The sequence below is a fragment of the Delphinapterus leucas genome, chromosome X, assembly GCF_059928025.1.
Source record: "Delphinapterus leucas isolate spDelLeu-1000000601 "Yukka" chromosome X, BTC_Dleu_Yukka2, whole genome shotgun sequence".
In the NCBI taxonomy this organism is placed as follows: domain Eukaryota; kingdom Metazoa; phylum Chordata; class Mammalia; order Artiodactyla; family Monodontidae; genus Delphinapterus; species Delphinapterus leucas.
This window is the reverse complement of record NC_143150.1, coordinates 112,899,289-112,923,644: the sequence shown is the minus strand read 5'-3', so window position 1 is coordinate 112,923,644 and position 24,356 is coordinate 112,899,289. Positions and strand designations below refer to the sequence as shown.

Here is a 24,356-nt window from a genome sequence, read left to right as displayed (position 1 = left end):
TAGACTGTCTAAATATCAGTGTTAATTTATTGATTTTGAGGGTTATATTGTGGTTATGAAGGAGAATGTCCTTGTTTGTAGGAAATACACATGAAAATATTTGGGGGTGATGTGCATCGTGTCAGCAACATACTCTCACATGATTCAGGGGAGAACAACTCTTTGTACTCTGCAGCTTTTCGGTAAATTTAATTAAATAATTATGACAATTCAGAAGTAGCAGATGCCCTTCTTTTTCTGCTCGTTTAGAATACCTTCATCTGTGCAAGTTAACGAATAAAAAGACCCTTTCCAGGGAAACTGGGATGAAGTGAGAGAGTGGCACGGACATACACTACCAAATGTAAAATAGCTAGTGAGAAGCAGCCGCATAGCACAGGGAGATCAGCTCGGTGCTTTGTGTCCACCTAAAGGGGTGGGATAGGGAGGGTGGGAGGGAGATGCAAGAGGGAGGGGATATGGGGATATCTGTATACGTATAGCTGATTCACTTTGTTATAAAGCAGAAACTAACACACCATTGTAAAGCAATTATACGCCAATAAAGATGTAAAAAAAAAAAAAAGACCCTTTCCAGCCAGAGGATTCAATGTATTACTGTAAGTACCAGTTTAAAAATACTAAAATATCAGTACCTCCTAAGCTGTCAAGATCCTCAAGAATCCTGCCAAACCTGTGAAATAAAGAAAACTGTGATGAAATGAAAATCATAACGATCACCCTTTAAAAAAAAGAACACTATGGGGTGATAAATATCTACCAAAATTGATTACGGTGATGGTAGCACAACTCTCTAAATATACGAAAAACCAGAGAATCACACACTTTAAATAAGTGAACAGTATGATGTGTGAATTATATCTCAAAGTTGTAATAAAGAAAGGAAATAAAATAAAAACAAACGACACAAACAGAAATAGTGCCATGTTACCTTACAGTGTTTTGAACAGTCAAATATTTCTCTCTTAATTCAGGCTGACTGCCCAAAGGTAAGAGAACTTCAATGTAACTGTCTTTCATTCTCCTAGGTGGCAGACCTTTCTGTGACGCAGCCAAAAAACTATGAAGTAATTTTCTTTCCTCCATTGCTTTCACATGGTCTCTGAGAAGAAAGGACACAAGCTTCATAAAACATAGGACAGTGCTATCCCCCAACTCCAGTGACATACAGGTCAGTCAGACACCATCAAAAGAGGAAACAGCAGGTCCGGACCTACCTCATCTCCTTTTCCTTCCCTCCCTTCCTACCTGCCACTTGGTGAAATCAAAAATTTCTGTTAAAATTTCTCAGGCTAGTAGATAAGAAAAATACACTTATAAGTGATATAGATATATCCAAATGAACTATATATTCACCCTCATCAAAAAGTGTATTCAGGGCTTCCCTGGTGGCGCAGTGGTTGAGAGTCCGCCTGCCGATGCAGGGCACACGGGTTCGTGCCCCGGTCTGGGAAGATCCCACGTGCCGCGGAACGGCTGGGCCCGTGAGCCATGGCCGCTGAGCCTGCGCGTCCGGAGCCTGTGCTCCGCAACCGGAGAGGCCGCAACAGTGAGAGGCCCGCGTACCGCAAAAAAAAAAAAAAAAAAAAGTGTATTCAAAGAATAGAATCTTTGAAATGAAATTTAAAATACAGAAATGGACATAATAGAGTGTAAATATATGTACGTATATATATATCTGCGCTAAAGAACAACATAGCCACTGAACTCCATATTCCCATTTCTCACCTTGACAAGTCTCGTAACCTCTGTGCCCCAGCTCTCTCTCTCTCTGCCTTCAATTTCAGGAAAGAGAGACAGAGGAGGAAAAATGGAGTATATCCAAAAGAAGTTTGGAAGGCAGAGCAAAAGGTAAAGAGGAAGAGAACGTGAAAAGGAGACAGAAAGGGAAGAAAAAGAAGAGACGATTAAGGTGGAAGAAAAGAGAGAGACAAGGGGACAGGGAACTAAAATGTTGACAATATCACTCTTTCTAAGCTTTACTTATGAAGTATTATTGCCAGAAAAGTGTAGCCTACAAAAATATAGGGAGGGAACTGACGAACAAGTTAAATGGCACCAGGTAAATCCAGAACGTGGAACATTCAACAAGACACATGGCTTGGCCTCTTTAAAATCAAGCTCATAGGGGAAAAAAAAAAAGAGGGAGGGATAACTATTATTCTAGATTAGGGGAGACTAAAGAGTCATAAACACGAAATGCAATACGCAGTTGTTTACCGGATCTTGATTTTTTTAAAAAAAAGCTATAAAAGATATGTGGGGAATAATTGAGGAATTCTGAATATGGGTAAATAATATGCTATTAGGGAATTACTGTCAATTTCATTATGTAAGAGAATATCTTATTTGTTGGAGATGCACGACTGCTGATTTTGTTACATAGGAAAATATATTTATTTATTAGAGAGGTATTGGAATATAACTGGAGCTGAAGCATCACGATACCTTTATAGTTTAGCCAGTATATGTATATTGGCAAATCTGGAAAAACGTTCATAAGTATCCAATTCAGATAGTGGGAACAAAGGTTTTCATTTCTTCTACTTTTCAGAAAATTGAAATTTTTCATATAAAGAGATAAAAAGAAGTCATTAGATAATTTTTATACCAAATAGATTATTATTGTTATTGTGCTTTTTCTTTTTATCTCATTTTAGCCTCAAAATTCTATGCACCAAGAGGGATATTATCCTATTTTAAAGCAGGGAAATACTTAGAGAAAAGAGAAAGATTGTATGGGAGGCCTGGTTAATTGTGACCTGACAAGAAGCAGTAGTCAGGGTGCATGAAATAGAAAAACCAGGAACGTGAGTTCAAGTCCCAAACCTGGTACTCAATCACTCAATGTCTGAGTTTCAATCTCATCATGTGCAAAAAAGGAAGAGGAACATATGTCATAAGCACGTCACAAGTTTCACCGAGAATCAGTGAGGTAATACTCCTGAATGCACTTTGAAAAATGCAGAGTACGTGTAAATTACATGATTTTATGACAACAAAGCATCAACTGATGAGTATGTTGGAATGTTGATCTTCTCCCCCAAGTAAAAAAACCTCTCAACCCATTTCTGAACAAAGGGTTCCCCCCATTCCTACAGTGGGACCATCAACTGAGCCTAAACACAGACTAGCACACCACTTAGGGATAGAAGAACGAATAAACACAGAGCACATACCTCCAGTTTGTGGATGCTCCTACTATCTCCCGCAACTTATCTCGAACTGAAACAAAAATAAAGAGGTCATTCCATGAAACAAAGAAAGTAAGAAATGGATTATGGCAACCAGCTCAAAAACTACGAAAAGCGATTCATGCACTCAAAAGCTTCAAAGATCCATGAATTTCCATTTAATGCCACAAAACAAACAGCTCAGGGAAGGGATCAGGCCTCTGCTTCCCAAAAACTTGAAACAATTATTGTCTCCTTAGTGCAGAAAAGAATATCCTTGTGTCAATCACTGGGATTTATACAAATAAGCAAAAAAGGATAACTCCAATTATTCATCTGCTGGGGCTGTATCAGTGTTGGTAGGAGTCCCTTTACGATGGAGATATTATGAACAGAATCCCTGCCTATCTTCTTATAGGCAGTGAGACTAAGACTAATATCAAAATTTGAGTCTCACTCTAATTGATTTCTCATATATGTATACTACCCTAAATGTTAGAAAAGTTGAGGCAAGAAAAATGAAGCAAGAAAGGAAAGGCACAAAAAAGCAATTTAAGTTTAGTTAATGCCCATTGCCCAAAAGTGCAAGAATGAATTAGTGCGAAAAAAAATTTAAGCACTTATAAAAAAATTGATACTGATTACCACACACACCGTGATTCACATGTATTGGTGAACATGCTACATGGATAAAGGGGAAATAAATTGGATAAGCAGTAGTAAGTCAACACTAAAAAATAAATCTATAGGATTTTAAATAATGTTTTGAGTTCATGTGTTTTTTTCTATCATTTTAAAATACATATTCTGGTTACAGAAAATTAACTATAGCAATCCTTGGTCCTTCAACAACTAAATATCTGATCAAAACCAAATATGGTTAGATGAACATACATCTTAATTTTCATGAAAAAGTGGTTGATTTTTCTATCAATTGTTAATTTTTCTATCAATTGTTATAGGGAATTCCCTGGTGGTCCAGTGGTTAGGACTTGGCACTTTCACTGCCAGGGCCAGGGTTCAATCCCTGGTCAAGGAGCTAAGATCCTGCAAGCCACGGCCAAAGGAAAAAAAAAAAAACACCCACAATTGTTATATACCATAAATTAGGTGCAAACTCTAATTACAATGAAATCATAGAGTAGTACTGAACCAAAAATATCCATTAGTAAATTAGTCTTATTTCTGATTTTTTTTCCTCCTGAGTTCCTTGAATAAAAGAATGGACAGAAAGTATCCCAAGTAGTACACAGACTACTGATGCTCAGTGACATAAAATGATTATTACTAGTTTATATTCAGTGTAAGAAGAAAGGCAGGTGTTGAGGGCCAAGAAACAAAGCAGAATTTTAAATTATATATATGCATATATATTCATTGGGATCCTTTAAACAAGTCCCAGTTTTCATTATAATGAATATTCCTACATTGACAAAGACATCCATAGTTTGCATATGGATTAGTTACTGAAATTAACTTCAATTAACAGGGTCCCTCTAACAAAACTATAGACTAGGAGCATTTAGTTGGTACAACTGAAAGGCCTGTCTCTTGCTTATGCATTAGATCTCTTTTTTCCATGGCTTCCACTTCAGTACCTACACAAAGGAAACAGAAATCATTTAACTAAAAGAGCTCAGTCCCCAAGGCTCCCAGGAACCAAAGCTCAAGTACTGTATGTGATTTCTACCCCAAGCTATCCTGGTCATTTTCTAAGTGAGAAGTTTATGAAAGATCTACCTTTAGTATGCCTCATTTGCCCTAAACTGTCTATCTACATGCTTCGTAAATAAAGCAGGGTTTTCCCCCCACATAGGTCTAAAAGGTAAACACCCATGCTTGCCTTCATGAATGTGGAAGACTCTCTGTTTCTCGGGATTCTGAGATCCTTGAGTCAGTCCTCTGCTGGGAGCAAGCAGCCCTTTGCTCAGGGTACAGAGCCTACAAAACAAGATGAAACACGCTTCGAGAAGGTTCCATGACTTCTTCCCTGGCAACCCCAAAGACCTGTGCCTCCTCCAGAGCACTCAGCCACCCCACACCCTTAGTAAATACTGTCTTACAGGGTCTGTACATGTTTCTCAAGTGTATGTATATTTGCATATGAGGCTACTCCGTAAATCATCTCTCCAATTGAGAGCAGAGACCAATTAGGTAATGATCTACAAAATAAATAAAAGCTATCAACCAGGTTTAATGGATTTATTCTTATTAGCTTCAGAAGCCCAAAATCAAGTTGGTAAACAGCTGAGTAAACTAATTATGAACATTTATTTTGTTATTGTCATACCATACTTCCTCAATAAATAAGCTAAACCCAATTATAAGTCAATCAACTTTGAAAACAGAATTAACCCTTTCCAGGATTACTCAAAGAGAGTATTTATTGGACCTAGGCAGAAATTTCCTACTCCCCAATGGAATAAAGTCAAAGCTATTTACCCCAATATGCCGAAACTGTTCTCCCAAAATAAGTTGTTTAACTTCATTTTGGCTCACTATTGCTTAACTGTCGACTCCTAACCACACACTATCCTATCAGGGATAACACACGTATAGTATCAGGGACTGACAAACTGATCTGTTGAGAGCACAGTGGAAGAAGGCAAGGCATTGAAAAGGTAGAGAACCCCAGATACTCTTACTCATTCTAGCTCAAGTGACTAGTAAATTCTTACTACCTAATGCCAGGTCCAATGATGACTAACCTGTTTTTAAAAAGCATATTTGAAATTTTCTTTAGAGCCCAAATTTATTATAGATTTCTCTTCTGAATTACAGCATAAAGGAAGAGCCTCTGAGTAAAAATATTTGGTAAAATCTACATGGAGTTTTGATACTTGTCCTACTAGAACAAATCCTGGTCCTTTCACCAAGTCAACTACTCTAACCGCAGAGAACACAAAAATAGCAGCACATGCTCACTGGCTAATTCAACTCCTTAGCCAGCCACTCATCACACTGGCCCTGATACAATCCCTGCTGGTTCACTAAGCCTGGAATGCTTCCTAAAGCGTTTGGGGGTTTGGTTTTGTGTTTATTCTCCAATCACACAGCTAACAAGCCTCTATCTTACATAGTTGTGGTTTATTTTTTCACAATGAATTTTCAATTTATGTACTTTTATATGTGAATTAATATTTCAGTCTTCTTGTTCTTGACCTTCTAATTTGCATTTTCTCAGAACGTGAGTTAAACGTTTTTCTTTTTCACTATTTCATTTTATGTATTTTCCGTAGGTTCAAATCCCTCACTGAAGGAAACAAGAGCATGTGGTCCTTCCTTCTGCCATCTCAGAAACTATCGTTCTGCAACTGAATATATCAGGTTTTAAAAAGCACACTGGAAAAAGCTAAAATCTTCCATTGCTACTATTAGCTGAAAGAGCAAAAAAAATCATGCCCTCGATACATTAATTAGCAATAATAATAGTTGCTGTAGATGATCTCAATATAAGAAATGAGATCTGACTCCGAATGGCTAAATACTGTGAATACTCATCACAAACTAACAGGAGCTGTAAAACCGATCTCACATATTTGGGTAAATACACATATATACAAGCATTTCTGTTTTGTTCCTTAAGAAGCAGCATTTTCTGAAAAGTGATGAAAACCATCCCATCCTGCCTGAGTGAAAAGCAGTGGAGTATACAGAGGTTCAGAGCCTGACCATGGGGACTCCCCTGGTGGCACACTGGTTAAGAATCTGCCTGCCAATGCAGGTGACACGGGTTTGAGCCCTGGTCCGGGAAGATCCCACCACAGAGTAGCCCCCTCTCACAGCAACTAAAGAAAGCCTGTGTGCAGCAATGAAGACCCAACGCAGCCAAAAAAAAAATACTTAAAAAACTCTATTCCAGAAAGGCATGCTTCTCCAAAGTCTCCCCTAAAAGTCAAAAATGACCAGAAATTTGGAAATAAGCCAGGCACTATAATGGACCATCTCTGAATGGAGACTCAAACGGAGAGAGTAAAGAGGGGGCTGATGAATACAGAGAAACACTTGGGCCAAATTATTTGGAAAACTGTGGTCCTGCAGCCCTGTTGGTTGCATACTGCCATAATAAATTTGAAAACATATCCCTGTAACACAGCAAAGGCCTAATGTGAGTGCTTTTTTAAAAATCATTGATTAGGGCTTCCCTGGTGGTACAGTGGTTGGGAATCCGCCTGCCAATGCAGGGGACACGGGTTCGAGCCCTGGTCCGGGAAGATCCCACATGCCACGGAGCAGCTAAGCCCGTGTGCCACAACTACTGAGCCTGTGCTCTAGAGCCTGCATGCCACAACTACTGAAGCCCGTGAGCCGCAACTACTGGGCCCGCGAGCCACAACCACTGAAGCCCACGCGCCTAAAGCCGGTGCTCCGCAACAATAGAAGCCACCACAATGAGAAGCCCACGCACCGCAACGAAGAGTATCCCCTGCTTGCCGCAACTAGAGGAAACCCGCGCACAGCAACGAAGACCCAACGCAGCCAAAAATAAATACATAAATTTATTTAAAAAATATATATATTAAAAAAATAAAATCGTTGATTATACTAATCATATACTGGTATAATACATTTCTATTCTCTTGTGAACATTCAGCTTATTGTAACTTTTCACTACAATCTGATATAATCCCTACTGATAATCAGATGAAACCTGTGGACCCTCGTGCCTAGTAGTTGTTGGGGGGGAATACATTTTTATTGATACACAAAATAGTATATACTATTTCAGATGGTTGACAGACCACTCCCTTTTGACACCCCCATGGGCCCCTAGATTTTAAAAATTGTGATTCAGACCAACCTCCTGAAAAAACTTGAGGCCCGAAGGAATTAGATGACTTTTTCCCTGCTAGTCAACTGGCACACTGGATAGAGCCCAGCTCTTCTAATCCCTCCCCACCTCATACACACCATACATGTAAGGAAACTGCTCTTCTCACAATCTCAGGCTACTTCCCTTTATGTATGCAACACTGAGGTGGAGGGAGCAGGGGAATGGTTCAATCACTGCTTTCACTGCTTAACACCTCAGTACCTCAGGGTTAATGGCTTATTCCCTGAGAAGCCCTCAGGAGTTTTACCTACAGCAAATCCCTAGGCCTTTAGAAGAAACTGTCAAGAGGCCTCTACAGTCAGGCCCTAGGACTCCATGATTCAACCTTTCCAATAAAAGGAGACCAAGTAGCCCAACCTCTCCATGGCTAGCCAAGGGAGTCACAAAAGTCGCATGAAGGTGTGAACGTAAGTGTCTTAGCTGTTCTGGGTTCCAAGCTTAGGGTGGGTGTCCAGGAAGAGTTTTCAGTACAAAAACAGGCAATGCCACTCATATGCCCTCCACTCTGGGGAAATGCCTCACTTTAGAGACTAAACAAATTCAGATGGCTCTTTTGTGAGTTGGGGGAAAAAAGAAGTACAAAGATTGCCCACCAGTCAAATATCCTAATCATGTCAGACAGTCTGTATTCATTTATGTACTCTTTCTCTCTCTAGACACTAATGGAGTACCTGCTTAAGGTTCAACAGGACTCAAAGGAAACGAGCCACAGGTTTATAAGGAGTTCAGGGCAAAGACAGAGGACTTCCAAACTGGGGGGGAGGAGAGACCAAGTAAGGTTTCCTGGGAGAAGACACATGAACCAAACCCTGGAGCTTGTAAGAAGGCCTGTCACATCATGTCCAATGCAAGCTAAAGCCAACTGTGGCTCTTCTTGTAATGACCTTCAACCCATCTTCAAACGGTATAACAAAGTAGATAAGAGAATGAGAGAGACAGAGAGACACAGAGAACCTTTTTCAACTGAGAGCAAGGTCCACAGGGACAGTGAGAGAGATCCAGGGCCCCCAAGAGAACTGCTGGGGATAACTGTCACTCGGAACCACTGTGGGCCACACCAGGGGGGCTGGCATACCTATAGCGGGATGAATTCAGAAGCTGCAACAGGGGTGAGCCCCCTGGGACCCAACCAGGCAGAAAGAACTTGCAACAGCCGGAGTGCTTCCGGTGAAGGGGGTTGGGGGAGAGCCAGACATGTCCTGGAGTCTAAAGCCCTACACCTTAACTGGACAAGCTGGGATGATGACTTAGGCAAAAAGGCATCCTCCTTGTCAAAGGGGCCCAATCAAAGCCACTCCCCCACCTAGCCTTACCGGCCTTGCTGCTCAGTAAAAGTAAAGTGCAATCAGCACCAGGGGCCCTGGTCACACAGTCCTGAGGTCCTGAAAGCCCAAAAGATGCCCTGCAATCTCTACCCACATTACAACACACTTAAGTCGAGTCCAAGTCAGTCAAGCACTCAACCTTTAAAACGCTCTGCAAAGGAGGGCAGAGGGCCGGAAACGCAACATGCAGCCCTAAGTACTAGCTTTCTGACAAGGGGCTGACTCCAAACCACCCCCCTGATGAGCAAAGAGATAGGAATTTCAGGGAACGCCCAACTTCCTCCCTTAAAGTGCCTCTTCGCTTTTAACATCAAACTCCGGGCCGGAACACGCGAAGGTGGGGGGTGGGGGGTGGGGGGTGGGGGGCGCGGGGCCCCACCCTAGGCCGGCAGGGTCGCGGTAGGCGACCGCCCTTCCCCACCCGGCCCTATTTTCTGCCCAAACGCCCCAGCACTAGTTCCGCCCTTCGCAGCCCGCTCCTTCCGCCCGGTCCAGCAAGCGGCGCGGAGGGCGGGCGTGGGCGCCCTCCGGTCCGCGCCCCGCCAAGCCCCTGGCTACCTACCGCAGCGCCGCCCGCCTCATGGCGCTTGCCCGCCGCCGTGCACGAGACCACAGACCCGAGCCCCGCGCGCCGGTTGGCGGAGGGAAGCTGAGGCAATGGAAGGCGGGAGAGGGAGAGCGTTCGCGGGCGCCTGACTGGAAGCTGCTCTCCAGGATCACACCCTTGCAGCGCGGCCGCGGGCGGGGGCGGGGCCTCGTTGCCCGGGGGCGGGGCCACGCTGCGCTTGAAGGCCCACTCTTTGGCGAGAAGCTGGAGTTAGTCTCTCTCCTCCATTGTTGATTAAATGCATCAGGCGGCACCGCTGGGGTGTGCCTAGAGGCTAGGTGCAGCCACGTTCTTGGAGCTTGTCTCCGTTATCCCGCTTCGCTGAAGGCTGCGCGACCTTCACCCCCAAGCCGCGGCTCCCGGTTGGCCTTTAGCTGCACGTTGGAATCTTCTGGGCAGCTTTCCAAAATACCGATGCCTGGGCCTCACCCTATGGAGATTCTGAATTAGGGGTGCAGCCTGGTCTTCAGGATGTCTAAAGGCGCCCCAGATGATGCTAACGTAAGCAAAGGTTGAAAACCTTTACTCAAAGGGGAAAAAAATTGTTCCTCTCCTAATCTCGGTCTGCCCCCTAGTGTTTGACAGTTGGAGATCTTGGCCCGCCCAGAGAGATTCAAGGCCAAAAAGTTAAGATGATTTTTACCCTAGGATCTGATTCTCCATTTCATTCAACGAATTCTTATTCAGCTGTTTGCAGTGCGCAAGACGCTGTAGATTCTGGAGATGCAACAAAACAGACAAAACTCCCTGCCCTTAGGGGGCTTACCTTATAGGGAAGGAAAACAAGTCAGCAAGCAAGTTGGCAAATTATATCGTTTCAAACGTGATAAAGTGGTCTAAGGAGGAAATAAAATAAGGTAATGAGGGGGGATCTTTCCAGAATACATGCCCGTCTTGCTTTGTCCTTGAAGATGGTAATTTCCTAAAAGGCAGGGTTGATACCGTATGTTTTTTGATACTCCATGCTTACTAAAAGTTTGTCAATTTTAATTAAGCTGGCTTTTTTAAAAAATCACTTTATGAATTACAAATGGAGCACGGTCTTTGGCTTCCTCTTTCCTCTCCACCTAACTTTCCCTGCTTTTATCAGTCCCACATCCAGAAGACTATCCTTTTGGCCTGCAGGGATCTCGCCTTCAATTCATGTTGTCCATACCTTATCAGGGACGGTTTTGTTTTGTTTTGTGGCGGCTATACGGAAACCGAGCAGTACCCCACAGGGCCTTCCCAGGTACAGATTCCCCCCTCCCCCACCATATCTCCTGCCTCTCGTTTATAGAAAAGCTTTAGCCTCCTAGGCCTTCCCCAAGCTCTATGAAGCAAATTTACTCAGAGAAGTGAGAAGATACAGAAACAAAGGAAAAACAGTCAAGCAAGACAAAATAATAATAATTTAGCCATAAAGCAAAGTCAAGGACCTTTAGCTCCTCCTCAAGAGCTATAGACAATATCCTGAGCCACGTCCTTGATTTGTTTGGCAGACACTGAAACTCACACCAAGTGGAAGAAGTTTACTGCATGCTGCCCATAAGCACATAGACCCCAGACCAGCTGGAACCAGAAGGTTGATGACGTTTAACTCCCAAAATACCACCCTGTTACCTCACCGCCAACCAATCAGAAGATTGTCCACAAGATGATCAGGCCCCCTACAATCCTCACCTATAATGTGGCCTTTAAAAGCCCTTCCCTGAAAGCCATCAGGGAGTTCGGGCCTTTTGAGCATGAGCTGCCCTATCTCGTTGCTTGACCCCACTTTGGGTGCCTTGCAATAAACACTATACTTTCCTTCACCACAACCCGGTGTCAGTAGATTGGCTTTACCATGAGTCAGGTGAGCAGACCCAGGTTTGGTTTGGTAATAATACTTCCTTATACTCTACCACACCTAACACAGTGCAATAAATATTTTATCAAATTACACTTTTTGGTTGGTTTTTACTTGAACTTTCGGTTGAGGCAATAGTAGGTTCAGGGAAAAAAATTAAGTTCAAGAGAATTTTTTAGGTTACATAGCTGGTGTAATGATACGTAGGGGTAGCTTGTAATTTTGTGCAGTCAAGTCACCTTCCAGCCAGACACATTCTCATCAGTGTATAATCAGGGTATAAACAGTGTCAATGTTGGCTGGAACAGCTAGAACCAGGGACTCAATGCCATGAAGATGCCTCTTCTCCATCATTTATCTTTGCTATACTTTGCATACTGGCTTCATTCTTTTTTTTCTGAATGATGGCTTCCTCCACATGGCCAAAGCATCTCCTGAACTTCACATTTTACAATCGCAGACACATCCACATGCTTGGAGACTGACCCAAAAATCTGTATCCCAAATACAAAAAGTCCTGAAAAGAGATTCATTGGCCCAGGTGGGATCAGGTACACACCCCTGGACTGGTCAACTGTGGCAGCAGGGCAAGGTGATGTGATTGGCCCATTGGACTTACCAGGAACCTCCTTACCCAGGCCCATGGACAGGTCACCATCTACCAGTATGGCTATTTCCATAAGTAGCCTCTCAGAGGGGAATATGCAGCACTCCTTAGAAAAGGAGTACAGAGCAACCAACCCCACAGATGTCCCACTGCAGACGTTATTTATTTATTTTATATTTTCTTTTTGGCTGTGTTGGGTCTTCGTTGCTGCGCACCAGATTTCTCTAGTTGCGGCGAGCAGGGGCTACTCTTCGTCATTGCGGTGCGCGGACTTCTCATTGCGGTGGCTTCTCTTGTTGCGGAGCACGGGCTCTAGGTGCATGGGCTTCAGTAGTTGTGGCTCGCGGGCTGTAGAGCGCAGGTTCAGTAGTTGTGACGCACGGGCTTAGTTGCTCTGCAGCACGTGGGATCTTCCCAGACCAGGGCTTGAACCCGTGTCCCCTGCATTGGCAGGCTATTCTTAACCACTGCACCACCAGGGAAGTCCCAGATGTTATTTAAAGAGAAAAAAAATGATCTCATCACTTAGCCCACTTACCTTAGTTCTAACCTCAGGGAACCCCTGCTAAAACCCAGCCAGCCCAGCATTCAACCACATGTCTACAATTATCTCAGTTGGCAGCACGAGTAGAATTCTTAAAACAGCTTAGCAACCCTGATTTCTATGTGTGTGGTGGTAGTGGGGTTGTAAGTGTGGTATATGCTATACCAAATTTTGGACAGGAGGGATAGAAAGGAAAGTGGTCACAAAATCAGGCCAGGAAACATGCAACAGTTGTATGGTGGTGAGAATCACTGTCCTGAATAATAGATTGTCCACCCCACCTGTTCGTTGTTATTCTCCGTTAGTTCTATTCTGAAATGGTCTCAGGGTAACAGAAATGGTATCAAATGTATCATTAAAATCGAAGACACCTCATCATACACTGACAGATACATAAGACATTATCAATGTCATTATTATTACAAGTAGAAGAATCATAACAAATAACAAAACCTAACAATACGTTATCAGTTCAACCTAGCATTAAGAGTGAAAAGTATCTAGGAAGCATCCTTGGGCTGCTAAACCATAGATATTTTTGGATATCTAATTCAGGTAGAAAATGTTGTTGGAAAACTGTCATCAACTTTCAAACAAATTGATTCATGCTATTATTTCATTAGGATAGAGAAACCACTTTTTAAAAAATAGCTTATTTCCCAGACTAGAGATTATACAAAATAAAGTTGTGAGGGGGAGGAGGAAACAATGGAAAGGTGATTTTCCCCCTAAACCTGAAAGACTAGTGAGCTGTTACATGAAAATGCTTAGTATTATATCCACTTGTTCCAACAGAAGTAAAACCCAGGCTAGGAAATTTCAAAACAGTGGTAATTTTTTATCACTTTCCTTACCTTTCCTCAGCTCCACCTTTATGACTGCTCATCAAATCCAAGTTTTGAAAGGTTTTATATCTTTAGCAATGTTCTTTTTCCTCTAACAATTTCCTCTTGCTTAAAAATGGCAAACATGTAAAACATGTCATACTATTAGTGACATGGGATCAGAGGGTTTCTTTAGGATAGGACATCTTCATCTCAGGGTGTCCTCTTCAATAAAGATGTCTCTTTCAATAAAATAGGACTTAAAAGGTAAAATTTCAGTGGGCAGCTCTCCTACCCACGCCTAATCTTCTGATCATTCTTCACCTTGTCATGGCCACCCTCCTTCCCACTTCATCCACTTTCTCCAACAAATTCAGTTCTCTTCCATTCGTTCCTCCCTCTGCATCCTATTTCTCTCCATTCTCTTGCCCACCCACTTTCCATCATTTTTTTCACACCACCCCAACTGCTACCATCCTAGCTGGGAAATAGAGCCTCCTTTCAGACCCCAAGGCAGCCCATTCAGCTGGGCCAGCGTAGGAGCCAACCCTGCCATTCCTCAGCCCAAGGAAAATCAACAAGCACCTCTGATACAATTACAGCTGCACCAGGATGCATAGCCATTGAGGGAACAAAGCTATAAACATACTTCACTATCCCTGCAGAAGCACATGCTTCAGAGTGCCCGCAAGCTTTCGAAACTGACTTTACGATGAGGATTTGTATATTTTATAGACATTAAAATCATGCTGGTTGTTTGAATTTACATAACACGTTTTTGGGTATAAATTTGTATCTTGTGCTATTTGGAGATGGGGCCACACAAAGACAGGATGGTGCCATTAGTATTAGTTGACTTTATCTTCAGAAACAGTGGCATTATTCTAGCTGGTTTATCGTTATATGTGATCTTTATGGGATTGCTAGACTGCTTTGTTCTGTTTATATAGGTAACTCATTAGCACACTGCACAGGACATCACATATGGCTTCTGTCTGGCCTCGTCTGTGGAGATGAAAAAACCAAGCCTGGAGAGAAGAAAGATCCTTGTTTTACTCCGAAAAAGGCTCTTCAAAGTGGCCATTTTTTCCTTGACTCCAGTTCCTACTATAACCCACAGTTATTCCCCATGTATTGCTCAGGCTCTTGCATCTCCCTCACCCTGGCCCTAGCAGTTACTGTAAAAATTCCCTGAGGAGATATATATATCTCCCTGAGGAGGTATAGGTATAGATAAAGACATAGATATAGATATATAGATACCGTCAAAAATAGCACAACTAAAACCACCAAATCAATAAATAGTATTTAGCTCTCAAACTGGGAGCTTCCAAATTCAAAGATTGATATGAAGCTCATGGGCATGAAATTAAAGGATAGTTTATAAAGTGAAAATGAGAAAGTTATTAACATTTACAATGACTCATTATTACAATGGGGGTTCCAGATGGCAGGAGATTGGTTAAAAGTGATTCTCTTATACCATTTTTAGGAAGATGACTTAAGTTTTATTAAGACTGTCAGAGGCATTTATAAGAAATAACCTAAGGGGGCTTCCCTGGTGGTGCAGTGGTTGAGAGTCCACCTGCCGATGCAGGGGACACGGGTTCGTGCCCCGGTCCGGGAAGATCCCACATGCTGCGGAGCGGCTGGGCCCATGAGCCATGGCCGCTGAGCCTGCGCGTCCGGAGCCTGTGCTCCGCAGCAGGAGAAGCCACAACAGTGAGAGGCCCGCGTACCGCAAAAAAAAAAAAAGAAAGAACCTAAGTTTTGCTTATGTTCATGAAATAATCTAAACTTAGTTTTGCTTCCATGGCTTGCATGGTTTTGTCTGCCCAGGGAAGCCTCAGGTTTGGTCTCCCTTTTGTTATGTTTAGCAATTCCCCCCTTTCTGGCCATTATCTCAGCAAGCTAAGGGTGTGGCCAACTAGTTTAGCATTACTCTTGGTAACCACTGTTGATACAGCCAGGCTAAAGAATCACACGTTCATTGTTTCCAATAGTTGAGTCAACAGGATGGAGGGTCATGTAGTTGCTGTTACCAACAGCTGCATCATCATCATAGACATGGGAAGCTAGATCACTGAGTTCTTCAGGTTGTCTAATCCTGATGGATATCATTTGGTGTATGAGAGGCTAGCAAAAGGCATTTAAAACCCTTGGGAGGATACAATGCACTAGAAAGGTTAACACGATGACTATAATCAGAATAGTAGCCAAGAATTTTAAAAATTCTCAAGGGCAGAGAATCCCAGAAGCTAAGATCTAACCAACTAGATAACTCGAATGGGCTGTAATCAAATTCAGGCTTTACCTATATATACACATATTATATATATATATATAATATTTTTTTAACATACGCACAACATGATGTATTAGCAATCATATATCCTCATGATTACGTAGGACAGGATGAACACGAGGATATTTTAGTTCAGGAGGTGGTACTGCAGGTGTGCCTCCACCTAAGTTAGGCCTCTATATGATGTGAGCAATAAGGTAATTTAATAAGACGCATTTCTATGGAAATAAAAGAAAAACAAGGGTTAACAGTTCGAGCAAATTATAAATTCAGTTTCTGAGTTTGGAGAGCAGCCAATTGAGAACATTTCTAGATTTGAATTCGAAGCATCTTTAGGGAGTGGAATAAGGATGGCAGTTTCAATCTGTGGATTTTCCTGGTTTGCAGCTTAACTGTCTTTGATGTCATCAGGTATTCTACTGAACTTTCTTGAGCAGCCTTTACAGCAACAAGCATGAAGGTTGTCCATACATGATCTATTGTGGTGATTTCTCTGAAGTTTACAAGTAGATAACGAAACCTCAAAGACAATTAACAGGACTAGAATTTGATAATGAATACACCATACTTTTCTATACTTACCTGGTAGGAGAGATACCATGATAACCATAGTTTTCTAGTGAAACAATTTTTTCCATAGTCATCCCACTTTTATCAAAATACTTATAGTGAAACTAATTTGTTTATAAGTCATCTTATTAAACTTGGATAGATTATTTACATAAATGTAGTAAGAATAGTAATTCTATGCAGATTCTCAAATATGACATTTTGGTCAAAGCCTTGGTAATATCCAAGGGGCTTTACTGGCTCCATAAAGTCAACTTTAGTTCTTTAAAATTGCCTGGTAATAAAGAATTTCAGATTAGACCTTTAAAGTCTCTTTAGGCTAAGAAGCCAAGCTAAGGACTTGTTTACTTGTGTCCTGCTACAAGAAGAACAAATTCTTATTGAGTTTATATAAATACATATATTGTCATGAAAAGAAGAGTATTTAATAAGAGTTTCTGAATTCTGGAGGGATTAGGTAGGGAGAAAAAGATAAATGTTTCAACTTTTGTTTACAAAAGTATACTTTCTCAAATTGCTGTCAAGTTATAAATATTAATAGCTTAAAAGAGAGGAGCAAAAGGAGTCCTTTAAATCTGGAAAACAAAACGTTAAACAACCAGCAATATTTAAAATGAAGTCATAAAGGTTATAATCATCTTCATCAGTTCATTCAGTCTCCTGTAATTAATTTTTGTTTTGCTTCATCTTGAGTTAGTAGCTTTATGAATCAATCACTTTTCCAGTAGAGTCTTAGAAATTCTTACCCAGTTCAGTGTCATGATCTTAAAGTTATCAGAAACTTGTATTCTAGAGTAATTGTTAATATCTTTTCCATAAATCTCTTTGAAGATGAAGCATTTTGCCTGTAGATGATTACAAGTGCTTTCAGAGAGGAATCAAGAGTAAAACAATAACTGTGACAAAAGACTTAAAAACATCCATGGTTAAAGATCTAGTGAGAATTCACCAAAAAATGATGCCCAAATTATTATTTTGTGACACACAATATTATAAAATAATCACTGGAATTTTGACTGATAACATTATACAAGGACATATCAGGTTTTTAGGAATTTCATATAATTTCTAGAACATATATTAATAATATATACTATGTAAATATAATCTAAGAAGGTCAAACATTACTTTTTATTTGACAATGTTTGCCATGCAATTTAATATCAAATAAGCCTAAATAAACTGAGATTTCTCTTTTATAAGGAGAAAGAGCAAATTTTTTCAGAACTTCGAGGGGCCCTCTGGAAAATTCCAAAGTTAGTTTGAGGTCAAAAAGACTTCATTCAGAATTTGATTTGGGGAAGTTTGTTAAAAATGTCAAAAGATTTGAAACCCTTGATCAATTAGGAGTGTAAGTCACTATGACATAACACTTAGTTATCTGTTCACCAAAGTGATAACTGAAAGATTTCAAAGGCAAATATAGGAAGTTATATAGTTGTAAAAAACCTTAGCTCTTAAAATTGAAAAAACTCAATTTTCCTAATTAAAGATCTGATAAAGACAATGTGGAACACAGGAAATATTTCCCATGACACGGAATCCTTGTTTCCTAGGCAGATTACATTAAAGGTAAAGAAAAACCTTTTATAATATTTTATTAAGAACAGACCAATAATCTAAGAAATTTTGTGATTTTAACAGAGAGAAAATTAAACTCTAGCTTTGTATCAGTACATTACTGGGCTCATTTTAAAAATCCTTGTAACTAAATCTATTCCATTTTAGCCAGCTGTGACCTCACAACATAAAATTTCTCTTCCACAAACCTTTTGCACCTTTCTATATTCATTAAGGTTTTGCCGCCTTCTTTTTCATCTTCTGAAAAAAAAGTCATTTTATTTTACACATTACTCTCTTTCTCCTTAACAGAAACACATCCTATATTCCTTGCATACTCCTCATATGAAAATACATTTTATTGTAAATCAACTACAATTTTTTAAAATTACAAGTTCAAACCTCATAATAAGGATCACTTTGATGTTCCATATCCCTAGAATCAGCAATATTTTCACTATTATATTGATTTCTTCCAATCAATGTGAGGGAGAGCAATGTCAGTTTTCATTTCTTTGAATCAAAGTACAAAACTGCAGGGCAGAATAGTCTAACAAATAATGTTCATGTGCTGTTGGTTGTCAAAGAGAAGAGTTAGAGGGAAAGAGAAAACCAGACATCAGCTCCTCTCCCTAAAATACACTAAACAACCAGCTCAGGTGGTTTTGTGTCCTATTCACTTGTGCAGTAACTATTGCTCGTATCCATGCCATGTAAACTCAGTCTATTATTTTCAGGATGTAGAACACACCTCTACATCCTTAGCAAGGAAACGGAAGAGCCAGTCTCATAATGAGTGCTTTGGCACTTGTCAGGGGTTTGTATCCTCAGGTTTAGACCAATGAGTTTATTAATTTCCTAATGCTAGATATTCAGGGGCTTTATGGAGAATGAATAGAAGTTCTGTTGACAGAATTAAAGGCTATGTAGCTGTGACAACATTAAGAATGTCTCAGTTCTACTCTGTTTTTGGAATCTGAAGGGAGAAGAAAGTATGTAGAAAAAATATGCAAACACTTACTGAAAACTGTTCGTTCCTTTTTTATTCAAATATTTTATGGAGTTGTTTTTTATGAAGAAATGAAATAAATCTGTACTGATATTTTTTTAAATCCAATTTTCTTCCCTTTCTTTGTATACAAAGTTGTTTTCCTTCACTCTTTATTGTTTCTAGTAGCTCTATTTTTACATATGAAAATTACAAAGCAGGCAGTAGTGAACTATCTATCATATATTAGCACCCTATAGTAAATTAGCAAATTTATAAATACATAATTATAAAAACTTATATTTTTTAGAAACACGTTTTTCATAGTACAATATTTAATGTGGTTTTAATGTGGCAAAAGACATATTTATTAATACACCCAAATAGCTTTGTCTCTGTAAAAATTAAGAAAAATAAATAAATTTAAATTTATGTTTAGTGATCAATGTCTCAGTAAATTATCTTATTTGGAAATGATCTAGATAATAAATGTTAATTATTTAGTTTAGCTTAGTATAAACTTTTATTTTATTTACATTTATTTAAATTACTTGTTTTTAACAATTATGCTTAGATTAGCCATCAAACTGCTAGCCATCATCTTAAGTTATTGTTTTTTGTTTTTTGTTTGTTTGTTTGTTTTTGTTTTGCGGTACGCGGGTCTCTCACTGTTGTGGCCTCTCCCGTTGCAGAGCACAGGCTCCGTATGCGCAGGCTCAGCAGCCATGGCTCACGGGCCCAGCCGCTCTGGCATGTGGGATCTTCCCCGACCAGGGCACGAACCCGTGTCCCCTGCATTGGCAGGCGGACTCTCAACCACTGCGCCACCAGGGAAGTCCTTAAGTTATTTTGTAACATAGAGATAGCATGAGCCTATTTGACAAATAAACCAAGGTAGAAAAAGTTATATGTTTGCATTACATTTAATATTGACAATTCCAAAGACAAGGCTGTTTTTATTAAACCAACAAACTTAACTAACTTTTATTTAACAAAGATTATCCTGATCATGTGAACTTGAAAACAGTTGGATTAGAGTTTCCATTTCTGAGAGTTTTAGGAATATTTAATTTATACATGCACTTATTTCTCTTTAAGCCAACTAAGTAGAATTCTTTTTAAAATATCAGGGGCAGAGTCAAGATGGCAGTGTGGGAAGATGTAGAGTTAGCGTCTCCCCACAACTAGGGCGCCTGCCGGCCGCTGGTGGGGAGACCCGCAAGGAGACAGGAGGAACCCCAAAGTGAACCAGTAGGACGTAGGGGTACTGAGCAGGGAGGAGAAGTGGAAGCCAGACAGAATCAGTGCCCCTGAGGCCAGGGAGATCAGGAGAAGCAGGCGGTAGGGGCCCTCCCAGACCGGAGAAGCAGGACAGGAGGGCGTTTACCCCACCCACTCGAGCCCAGGAAGCCTGCTGGGCTCCTAGGTGAGGTCCCCTGCCCTCTGAGACCAGGGGTTGGGGGGACACACCTGGGCCCCTTCTGTTCCTTGATCCTAAGCCCCAATCCCCACAGCCCCCAAGGCCTTTTCCAGCCCTGTGGGTCCTGAGCATTGGCCCTGCCCACCACCCAAACCTCACCCTTGCTTAGGCCCTGCCCTCCACAGCCAAGGCCTTCCCCCACCTTTTTTTTCCCCTCCTCCTCTTTTTTACTATTGTGGTACTGTAGTTCTTTCCGGTTGTTGATTCATCTATATTTTTATTTTTATTTTCTTCATAACATATCTGTTAGTTTCCTAGTCTAATTTTATATTTCACTTTGTTATTGGGGTTTGTTTTGTTTTTTGCTTGTTCTGCCGCTCCAGGTGGCTTGCAGGATCTTGGTTCATGAGCCCAGAATTGGGCCTAAGCTCCTGCGGTGGGAGCTCTGAGTCCAAACCACTGGACTAACAGAGAACCTCAGACCCCAGGGAATATTCTTTGGAGTGAGGTCTCACAGAGTTCCTCATCTCAGCACCAAGACCCATCTCTACCCAATAGCCTACAAACCCCAGAGTTGGAAACCTCAGGCCAAACAACCAGTAAGACAGGAACACAATCCCACTCATAAAAAAAAAAAAGAGAGAGAGACATGGCAAAAAAAAAATATCACAGATGAAGGAGCAAGGTAAAAACCTACAAGACCAAATAAATGAAGAGGAAATTGGCAATCTACCTGAAAAAGAATTCAGAGTAATGATAGTAAAGATAATCCAGAATCTCAGAAATAGAATGGAGGCGCAGATTGAGAAAATACAAGAAATGTTTAACACAGATCTAGAAGAACTAAAGAACAAACAAACAGAGATGAACAACATAATGACTGAAATGAAAAATACACTAGAAGGAATCAATAACAGAAAAACTGAGGCAGAAGAACAAATAAGTGAGCTGGAAGGCAAAATGGTGGAAATAACTGCTAAGGAGCAGACTAAAGAAAAAAGAATGAAAAGAATTGAAGACAATTTCAGAGACCTCTGGGACAACAATAAATGTACCAACATTCGAATTATAGGGGTCCCAAAAGAAGAGGAGAAAAAGAAAGGGCCTGAGAAAATATTTGAAGAGATTATAGCTGAAAACTTCCCTAACATGGGAGAGAAAATAGTCATTCAGGTCCAGGAAGCACAGAGAGTCCCATATAGGATAAACCCTAGGAAAAACACACCAAGACACATATTAATCAAACTAATAAAAATTAAACTCAAAGAAAAAATATTAAAAGCAGCAAGGGAAAAACAAAACATAATATACAAAGGAATCCCCATAAGTTATCAGTGGGCTTTTCAGTGGAAACTCTATAGGCCAGAAGGGAGTGGCAGGATATACTTAAAGTGATGAAAGAGAAAAACCTACAACCAAGATTACTCTAGCCAGCAAGGATCTCATTCAGATTTGACGGAGAAGTCAAAAGCTTTTCAGACAAGCAAAACCTAAGAGAACTGAGCACCACCAAACCAGCTTTACCGCAAATGCTAAAGAAACTTCTCAAAGAGGGAAACACAAGAGAAGAGAAAGACCCACAAAAACCAACCCAAAACAACTAAGAAAATGGTAATAGGAACATACGTATCAATAATAACCTTGAATGTAAATGGATTAAATGCCCCAATGAAAAGACACAGATTGGCTGAATGGATACAAAAACAAGACCCATATATATGCTGTCTCCAAGAGACCCACTTCAGACCTAGGGACACATACAAACTGAACATGAAGGGATGGAAAAAGATATTCCATGCAAATGGAAATCAAAAGAAACCTGGAGTAGCAATACTCATATCAGATAAAATAGACTTTAAAATAAAGTCTGCTACAAGAGACAAGGAGGGACACTACATAATGATCAAAGGATCAATCCAAGAAGAAGATATAACAATTATAAATGTTTATGCACCCAACATAGGAGCACCTCAATACATAAGGCAAATGCTAACAACCAGGAAAGGAGAAATCAACAGTAACACAGTAATAGTAGGGTACCTTAACACCCCACTTACACCAATGGACAGATCATCCAAACGGAAAATAAATAAGGAAGCACAAGCTTTAAATGATACAATAGACCAGATAGATCTAACTGATATTTATAGAACATTCCACCCAAAAGTGGCAGAATACACTTTCTTCTCAAGTGCACATGGAACATTCTTCAGGATAGATTACATTTTGGGTCACAAATCAAATCTTGGAAAATTTAAGAATACTGAAATCATATCAAGCATCTTTTCTGACCACAACGCTATTAGATTGGAAATCAATTACATGAAAAAAACTGTAAAAAACACAAATACACGGAGGCTAAACAGTGCACTACTAAATAACCAAGAGATCACTGAAGAAATCAAAGAAGAAATTTAAAAATACATAGAAACAAATGACAATGAAAACACAACAACCCAAAACCTATGTGACGCAGCAAAAGCAGTCCTAAGAGGGAAGTTTATAGCAATACAATCTCATCTCAAGAAAAAAGAAAAATCTCAAATAAACAATCTAACCCTACACTTAAAACAACTAGAGAAAGAAGAACAAAGAAAACCCAAAGTCAGTAGAAGGAAAGAAATCATAAAGATCAGAGCAGAAATAAATGAAATAGAAACAAACAAAACAATAGCAAAGATCAATAAAACTAAAAGCTGGTTCTTTGATCAGATAAAAAAAATTGATAAACCCTTAGCCAGACTCATCAAGAAAAAAAGGGAGAGGACGCAAATCAATAAAATTAGAAATGAAAAAGGAGAAATCACAACTGACACTGCAGAAATACAAAGGATTATAAGATACTACTACAAGCAACTATATGCCAATAAAGTGGACAACCACGAAGAAATGGACAAATTCTTGGAAAGGTACAATTTTCCAAGACTGAACCAGGAAGAATTAGAAAATATAAACAGGCCTATCACAAGTAATGAAATTGAAACCGTAATTAAAAATCTTCCAACAAACAAAAGTCTAGGACGAGATGGCTTCACAGGCAAATTCTATCAAACATTTAGAGAAGAGCTAACACCAATCATTCTCAAAATCTTCCAAAAAATTGCAGAGGGAGCAATTCATTCCATGAAGCCACCATCACGCTGATACCAAAACCAGTAAATGATATCGCAAAACAAGAAAATTATAGACCAATATCACTGATGAACATAGATGCAAAAATCCTCAACAAAATACTAGCAAACAGAATCCAACAGCACATTAAAAGGATCACACACCATGATCAAGTGGGATTTATCCCAGGGATGCAAGCATTCTTCAATATACGCAAATCAATGTGATACACCACATTAACAAATTAAGGAATAAAAACCATATGATCATCTCAATAGATGCAGAAAAGGCTTTTGACAAAATTCAACACCCATTTATGAAAAAAACTCTCCAGAAAATGGGTATAGAGGGAACCTACCTCAACATAATAAAGGAAATATATGACAAACCCACAGCAAACGTCATTCTCAATGGTGAAAAACTGAAAGCATTTCCACTAAGATCAGGAACAAGACAAGGATGTCCACACTCACCACTCTTATTCAACATAGTTTTGGAAGTCCTAGCCACAGCAATCAGAGAAGAAAAAGAAATAAAAGGAGTGCAAATTGGAAAAGAAGAAGTAAAACTGTCACTGTTTGCCAATGACATGATATTATACAAAGAAAATCCTAAAGATGCCACCAGAAAACTACTAGAACTAGTCAGTGAATTTGGTAA

The 24,356-nt window shown here is 40.1% G+C and overlaps 1 protein-coding gene across 8 annotated transcripts in view; it reads right to left on the bottom strand.

Moving 5' to 3' along the window:
- Positions 1-24,356, bottom strand: part of ACOT9 (acyl-CoA thioesterase 9) — a 72,794-nt gene that overhangs the window by 24,842 nt on the left and 23,596 nt on the right. For 5 of the 8 annotated variants that reach the window (XM_022560466.3, XM_089904678.1, XM_089904676.1 and 2 more), the window contains 4 exons: positions 5,017-5,114; positions 3,180-3,225; positions 932-1,102; positions 636-673 (listed from right to left, as the gene is read on the bottom strand). In XM_022560466.3, the coding sequence (XP_022416174.1) occupies positions 636-673; positions 932-1,102; positions 3,180-3,225; positions 5,017-5,114 (353 nt within the window). Of the gene's footprint in view, positions 1-635; positions 674-931; positions 1,103-2,448; positions 2,544-3,179; positions 3,226-5,016; positions 5,115-9,894; positions 10,427-24,356 lie in introns of those variants that run through there. The other 3 variants (XM_022560469.2, XM_089904680.1, XM_089904679.1) reach the window with 3 other exon arrangements.